Raw genomic sequence first — 8,371 nt, forward strand, 5'->3', positions numbered from 1 at the left:
AGACGTTACAGCAGAACAAACACTCCCATTGAGCTTCTTCAAATCGCACTGGAAAGCCTCTCAGTAAAACAACTCTGGGTGCAGGTGTGTGTGTGTGTGTGTGTGTGTGTGTGTGTGTGTGTGTGTGTGTGTGTGTGTGTGTGTGTGTGTGTGTGTGTGTGTGTGTGTGTGTGTGTGTGTGTGTGTGTGTGTGTGTGTGGGTGGCTGTGGATGCTTGTACTCATAATGCTGATGAAGCATCACTTCTCATGTGACCCACACATTTCTAGAGGTTTAAAAATAAAACCTTTTGCGCGATGGGAAGCTGGTGAATTATCACCTGGGTACGTCGGGGGAAATCTTTTTTTTTTTTTGTTGATTAGTTTGGAAGCGTTTTACTTCCATCCACCTCTTCCTGCCTCTGGTTTGAGCCGCAGCAGCATCACAAAGTGTTCGACATGAACCGCGAAAAGTCACATTTTCACAAAGGACATGAGTCAGTTTGCCAATTAGAGCAAAGATCCAGCAGAAAGAAAGCATCCTTTTGAAGGGGGGGGGGGAGGAGGAGGGAGATTCAGTCTGTTACCATGCGCTGCATTATAATGCTTCCTCTTTTGTTCTTGTGAATTGATGTTTAAGGCTTTGCAGTCTTGCAGAAATCAGGTCAGAAAATATAAATTTTTTTGTTATGCATGCAGCAACATTTGGAATTAAACAAATGTTGTACGTCGCTTGTTTAGAGATGCAGTTTTGCAATATTTCCTTATTTTAAGATGATTAAACGAAGCTGCATTTTTAAAAAGAGTGACATTTTCAACTCACTGACTGTTAAAAAGATGATTTATAAACTCAGTTTAATAAGAGAGGCAGATATAAAGATAGTTTCTTTTGTTCGGATGCATCCAGAGTCTGGATTTGTGCCAGGATAGGTGAGTCCTAACGTGTGTGTGTGATTTCAGATCCCCGTGGCGGAGCGTGGCGAGCTGGTGCGGCAGGGCGAGCTGACGGTGTGCAGCGGGGCTCGCAGGAAGCGCGCCGGCGTCAGGAACGTTTTCCTCTACCAGCACGTCGTCATCTTCACCAAACAGAAGAGCCTCGGGCCGGGACGCACCTCCTACAGCTACAAACACAGCATCAAGGTACACACACACACACACACACACACACACACACACACACACACACACACACACACACACACACACACACACACACACTCTAAAACACTTTTGAATTTGACATCCCGGTGACACATCATCACGCCCTTTTTCCCATCCATCCCTTAACATCTCCGCCCTCCTCCCGCTGCAGACGGGTGAGATGGGGCTGACTCAGAGCGTGGGTGAGGAGGGGGTGAAGTTTGAAGTCTGGGTCAGACAAGCTGCTCGAACCAGAGACTGCGTCACGCTGCAGGCGAAGGACAAGGACGACAAGGCCACCTGGACTCACGACATTGCTCATTTGCTGTGGACCCACGCCATTAACAACACAGGTACAGTCTGACCTTTGACCCCAAAGATCACGATTCGGGCCCTTTCAGGTCCAGATGAGATTCAGATGATGAAGGGAAAGATATTGTAAAAAAAAATTTGCTTCATGAAATCCAATAAATGGTCTCAGGTGAACTTTCTGAGTCTGAAAAGTCCTTTTCTGCCTCATATAAGAGTCCGACATTATTAGAGAGAAACTTGTTGCACCTTCAATTAAATCATTTGCAGAAAAAAACCCCAAAAACAAGTAAATTTAAAAGTATTTTGCTATGTTTGCTCAGATTCGATATATTCTTGGCATCCTTGGAGTCATTTAGTGAAAAATCCTGAAGAATTGCCGCCTTCCAGTTTTCACCTCCGCCAATGTATTTAATGTTTAATGTTTAATTTTCATGAAACTCAGTGGAAAAGTTGGGAATATTGTTCTGAAAGAAGGTATGTCATTATCTAAGTCAATAACACATAAATGAAGTTGCATAAAAGTCATTTTGATAATAATGTGGTGCAGATCCAGATAGGAATTAAGATCTACTGGATTAAAATATGCATTTGTAAACAAGAAGCTTTATTTCACTGAAATATGGAAATAAATAGGATTCAAAACGTGTAGCTTTGATTTTTCTGCAACGGTTTTAGAAATATAACCACATGAAATTTGATTTGTCGATCTGAGTTTTGGATGCGGCGCATCTAAGAGCTTTAAAAAGCATTATTCCGATCCAAATTTCTCAATTCACGGTGAATGAGAATGCTTCTTATTCTGGTAAAATGATTCCTCCTCCCGGATCCCTCCAGAACTCTGTCTGAAGGAATCCCTCTGCATGGGAATTTCCAGTAAGCTGCTGCTGGACGCGACAGGAACTCAATCATCAGAGCTGGACTCCATCTACAGTCTTAATGATAGAGGTAAGCTCTAAAGAACGTTCATTTGCAACACGATTCCAGCGTGTGTGGGAAGCTGTGGGGACTGGAGGCCGCGGATTTGCATTCAATGCATTAAAAACAGTCCAGTCCTAAACATTTGAAGGTTTCTCCCAACAGCAGTGGAACCCCACATTCAAGATCTACTCATTTATCTGACTCCTTATATCATTTCTCCATCTGTCATTAAATGAATCACATTTTATATAACCTTTGTATTTGTATTGATAATAATAGCATGGTTTTACGATTATTAATCCAGTCTTGTGTATCTAAAACTTTGGAATAACTTTAGTTAACTGAAGGAATGGCTTATCTTCATAGATCACCACAAGACTCTTGAATCTAACCACTTCCTGCATATTTTTAAAAACTTTATCTTGCAGATTATTTGTTCAGACTGAAATCTAAAGGTGTTCTGATTTATATCCAGTACTTATTTGGGGAACTTAATATATAAGGATTGTTATGTTCTTCAAATCTGATCTGAAAGTCATGTGACCCTGAGATTAGAGCCAGAAAAAGAACAGGAACAGAACATGCATGCCTCCCTTTAAGGATTAATTCAAAACAAAAAGGGGTTTGAAGCAAAACTAAAGAATTAAACTGTTAAATAAAAGAAAGGAACCACAATCTGAAATATAATTCCTTTGCAGCCAGAGGCAGCCAGACTGATCCCACCCCACCCCCCCACCCTATCCCCTCGGTGTAATGCTCACACTGCTCACCAGGTGTCTCATTGAACATCAGCCGCTCAGGGGATTCAATGCATGAATTGTCCTCCGGGGGGGTTGAAGCACAGTGTTAGAAAGTCATTGAACAGGATAAGAGAAGAAAAAAGAAAAGAAAGTCTCGTCTCAATGAATTCTCACTTCCTCTCTCCTGCACCCCCCCTCCACCCTCACTCGCTCCACGGATACAATAACAGGACAATGTAAAGGCACACACCTGAGTTTAATGCATGTGGAGAACAATCCATGCAAGGAAATCCCTCCTGATTGGCAGTTTGGGAGAAATGTGTGTGTTTTATGTGTGTGAACCCATAACCTCCTCACACACACTCTGTGTTCTAGTCCACAGTAGCTGCTCGGACTCCTCTTCCGTTGGCAGTCAGAAGGAGGGGGGCTCCCCGGCGTCTGGGAGGGACCCCAGGAGAACCTCTGGATCCACAAGTCACTCCCAGGTGTGTGTGTGTGTGTGTATGGGGGGGGGGGTCTTACAGCGTCTCTCATACTGATCCCTAAAGTTGAGGACAACTTTTATATTTGCACAACACATGACGGTGGTTAAATATAGATTTGGAATGTGAGGAATGTGGAGGTGATTAGAGTTCAGCGTGTTGGAGGTTTTTATTTGCCCGAATGGAACAAGAGACTCTTTTTTTTTTTTTTTTTAACGGGAAAATGTTTTTCCAACAATTTGAGTTTGACACCGCCTCTCAAAAAGTCTTAAAAAAATGAATTAAAATGTAGAAAAATCTGGTAACTACCATAATATTTTTATATCATAGCAGCGTTGTAACACGTTTGTGGTAAACCGGTGGATTTTAGGTCGGAATGAAGTTCATGAACAACAACCACAACGCCAACGCTAGCAGAATCCAGACTAGAGAGAACCAGCTAACTCAAGTCTGACTTGTTCTATCCTATATTATTTCTTACATTTTGATCGTAAATCTGCGCGTCACAGCAGAAGTCTGTCTTTTAATGATGAGGCGGTCGCCACGGAGACGGTTTTTATTTCATCCCTGCGCTGCAAAGCATCATTTTTCATCTTTATTTTCTTTCTGCGTTTGCTTAACTCGGCTGTTCGTTTGCGTCCCCGTCCCCCCCCCTGGTGAATATGTGTAACGCGGTGTGGTAGATTGATGTAGGTCGTTCTAGAATGGGAAACAGGGGGCATCCCCAAGTCGATCAGGGGGGATAAGAGGCGAAACGTGAACCAGCTGTTCTTGAATGAGTAAAAAAATAGGTAAAAAAAATAAATGAAATAAATAAAAAAAAACAGACTCCCAGAATCTTTTTCGTGCTTCGTCTTTTTAGGAATTTGTTGATTTATTATTTATGGAAAATAGAAAAAACTGAATCTGAAATGCTCCAAAAACCATTCCGATGATCAATAATATGATGGTGAGTTAAAGCGAGTGTCTCCTCTGGAAGGCAATACCTGCCATCAGCATAGTTTAAGTGAATTTACTCTGCACACACACACACACACACACACACACACACACACACACACACACACACGTTATCTCAATCTCTTTATCTAGCAAACAGAATACGACAGATTGGCAAACAGACTGCTCTGGGAACAGATTGACAGACAGACGGACACACACAACCCAAACAGATAGGGGCAAACACACACACACACACACACACACACACACACACACACACACACACACACAAAAAACCCCAACCGTACGCACATATCCCAACAACAGGGGGAGGATTTGAGGCTGTTCCAAACGTTACACGCACACGTTTTGGCATGCACCCCCTTGAATGAAAACCTGACTGTTTCTGTTTTGTTCTGTTATTTTATTTATTTTATTTATTTTTTGTTTTTTGCAGAGTCAGTCTCCGTCTACAGCCGTGTAGCATCATCTAAAAAAAAACAGTAAGTTCATCACTCGCTTACGTTTTTCCACGCAGCTTCATCAACACACACACACACGCACACACACACACACACACACACACACACACACACACACACACACACACACACACACTTATTTTTGTCTTTCTTTCCTTTTCTCTTCCTTTAAAGTCAGAAACTGGAGCCTGGACTTTTTATTTTTTGTATTTTTTTGAAGCTTTAGACATCTCAAGTCCACTTTGACGCAACTGGATGAGAAAACAGGAAGAGAGAGGAACCCCAAAACCCACCCTTTTTTTTTTTTTTTTTCCAGCTCCTTTAAAACAAAATAAAATACCAGCGGATCAGGATCGGGATCAGGATCGGGGGCCTAGCGCCGCTTTTTTTTTTTTTTTTTTTAAGCCTCCCCAGCTCTGATATGCCTCCTCTGGAGAGAAGCTGCCTCCAAAAAAGATCAAAACTTCCCCCCTTGTTCCAACCATGACAAGCACCAGCGGGGCAATCTCTCTCCCTCTCTGCTGCCCCGCCATTTTGGATCTGCCACTCTCAGTTTCTGGCAGAGTCATTGACACCAAAGGCACTTCAGCCACACAGAGCAGGCATTGTCTGCCCCGCGGGCGCCCCACTAGGCCACACCACTCGGTCTGAACCACTGACTTGCCTGCCTGCCTGGCCGACTGCTCGCACCGCCTGCTCCAACAATCTGATGTTAAACAGGAAGTGATAGACGGACCATAAATCCACTGTAGGATTGCCCGTTTGGAATGTATTGTGTGTTTTGTCATTTTCGCGAGCGCTGAATGGCGTGATGTATGCTTCCTTTTTTCTCCTCCCCCCACCCTTGTAAAAATGAGATGTGATAGCATCTATGTAAATGAGTTGCACACACACACACACACACACACACACTCAATGAATGCAGAAACAGTATTATCCACACGCTCGCACACACACTCAGGATGTTTTACAGTACGGTGGCTAAATCAATGTCAGGCAAGGTTCCATTTGGAATCATGCAGCCAGTTTTGCCTTTTATGATGGAGAGGAAGCATCACCACCGCTATGCAGTCTGTTATGGTGTTTTATAAGCTAATGGTGCTGTTATAACAGCGAGACGGATTCGGGGAGTCAAATTCTATTTAGATTCCTTTTAACGACATCAGCTTTCCAATGCCTTAAAAATGCTTTTAAGTACCGACAATGAATTTAAAATCATACCTGTCGTAAGACGTCATATTCAATATGCCAAAGGTATCAAATGGGTGTGTGTGCAATTTTGATTTGTGTACTTAAAAAAAAAGAAGCTATGATTTAGGCTTTCCTCATTGGGCTGCTTTCTCCATCAAATGGAGGGGGGCGAACGCGCCTCGATTTGGGTTTTTTTTTTTTTACTGGTTTTGTGTTTGCAGCAAGACGACATGAACCATTTTCTCCAATCCGACCTCTAGGGTTTGTCGCTCGGAGGAAGACGTTACGGTAGTAGAAGCGGGACGTTCAGCTTCTGTTCCTGCTCTGTAAAATGTTTCAGATGGTACAGTTATGGATTTTTTTTTTTTTTTTTTTTTTTGTAATGCATTCCTTTGCCATTTGGGGTAATGTGGAATTTTTCCTTCCTGCCAGGAAATGGATTGAGAAGAATAATAAATATCTCATAAATATGAAGTTACTCCCAGCAGCCGCTTCACTTGGCAGAAACTAGACGGCACTCAGAAAAGCAGAAACCTCCAGAAAGACGGCGTCGCTTTCCATGTTACGTCTGTATCCAAATCAATCAATCGATCAATAAATTGATAGTCCTGATCCCTTAAAACCTGCCCCTTAGAATGTAGAACCACATTGCTATCATTAGCAGTTTGTGGCGTCCCTTTATGCAGATCCGCTCTGCTGTTTGATTATTTCTTCCCGTCATATCGTCCAAAAGCCGCCAGCGAGTTTCAGGAAAATCCATCAAGTAGTTTTTTGTGTGTAATCCTGCGAGCAGACGGACAAATTAATGCCTGTGAAAAGCATTTACCTCCTTGGCTGAAGTCGTAATTGGAAGTGAAAGTACAGAAGCTACCCAGGGTCTCTCCCAAGGTGAAAGAGAACAGTCCCTAATTAACACATTTTATCTTTTTTAAACGATGCAAAAGAATCAAAGAGATGAAATCGACTCGTTGGGGAGTGAATGAAGGCTTTGTGGTTATTTCCTGTCATTTCCAGAAGTCTTTAGGGGCGAATTCAGGCTGATTTAGTTCCCGTCAGGCTAGGATGATAAGCTAGCTGTTACCTCGCTGAGTCTGCTCGGATGGGCTAACCCACATGTGGAAAACTCAAGGCCCGGGGGCCGAATGTGGCCCTCCACATCATTTTATGTGGCCCGCGAGAGCATGAAAGGTCAGAGTGTCTAAAAATAAATATAAACTTCTTTTTTTTTCTGTGGAACTGTAACATTTGTAACTTAGATTACATTGAGTTAGTATTTTCTGCACCATAAGGCGCACTGGACTATAAATAAATGACTTTCTTTCCATTTTTTTTCATATATAAGGCGCATTGTTGGTTTTTGAGAAAATTAAAGGCTTTTAGGTGCGCCTTAAAGTGCGGAAAATACTGTACTTACAATTATATTTACAACTTGCCCCTTGAGGATAGCCCTTATACTGATATACTCAACCGTTACGGCGAGCTGAGCTTTATCGGACCTCTCAGAGAATTTCCACTGGAGCTGCAATAAAAAAAGACGACAAAACCGATCGTAATCCGTTCGCTGGTTTTGACCAGATCTCACCGTACAGGTACAACGTTAAAACGGTTGAGGTCAAGCGACGCCTCCGTCTAGCAGATCAGATTTCACATCTGTATTCAAATTTAAAAATAAATAAATAAATAAATAAATAAAAAAAACCGGGTCTATTGAGCCGTTCTCTGAATCAATATGTAATTTGTTTGGCTTGAAGACGCCTCGTCCACCTCACAGCCTTTGGCTGCCTCGGGTACATTGCGATGTAATGAACACCATCTTTCATTCTTACCGCGGTATAGATTGTCATATGCAGCATTCCTCACTTTTTGTGCACCGTGGCGAAGCAGTATTATGGTATTGAAACTTTTCCTCTTGCTCCGTTGCCACGGCGCACACTCTTTGCCTCTTGTTTACATTTTCTGGAATGGAATGTGGAATGTCTGAAATGCATGTTATGCTTTACTTGATAATTGTACTTTGTGTGTGTGTGTGTGTGTGTTTTTTTTTCTGTGCCAGATTAAAACTGGGTTTCAAACGTCTCCAAACAGGATTGAAGTGGTAAAGTGGGGGGGGGGGTTGGTTTCTAGGTTCTGACCTCTCTATAGCAGGTCTAACATTAAAATGAAGGCTTGTAATCTCCAAACTCCGA

General features: G+C 42.5%; 1 protein-coding gene across 2 annotated transcripts in view; it reads left to right on the forward strand.

Moving 5' to 3' along the window:
* arhgef40 (Rho guanine nucleotide exchange factor (GEF) 40) overlaps positions 1-8,371 on the forward strand; it is a 28,540-nt gene extending 20,169 nt beyond the window's left edge. For both annotated transcript variants that reach the window (XM_068307937.1, XM_068307938.1), the window contains exons 22-27: positions 939-1,118; positions 1,291-1,471; positions 2,265-2,375; positions 3,464-3,573; positions 4,970-5,015; positions 5,169-8,371. In XM_068307937.1, coding sequence (XP_068164038.1) covers positions 939-1,118; positions 1,291-1,471; positions 2,265-2,375; positions 3,464-3,573; positions 4,970-4,996 — 609 coding nt within the window. In that variant the 3' untranslated portion in view covers positions 4,997-5,015; positions 5,169-8,371. The remainder of the gene's footprint in view (positions 1-938; positions 1,119-1,290; positions 1,472-2,264; positions 2,376-3,463; positions 3,574-4,969; positions 5,016-5,168) is intronic.

Source organism: Antennarius striatus, chromosome 23 (genome assembly GCF_040054535.1).
Source record: "Antennarius striatus isolate MH-2024 chromosome 23, ASM4005453v1, whole genome shotgun sequence".
NCBI classification, from domain to species: domain Eukaryota; kingdom Metazoa; phylum Chordata; class Actinopteri; order Lophiiformes; family Antennariidae; genus Antennarius; species Antennarius striatus.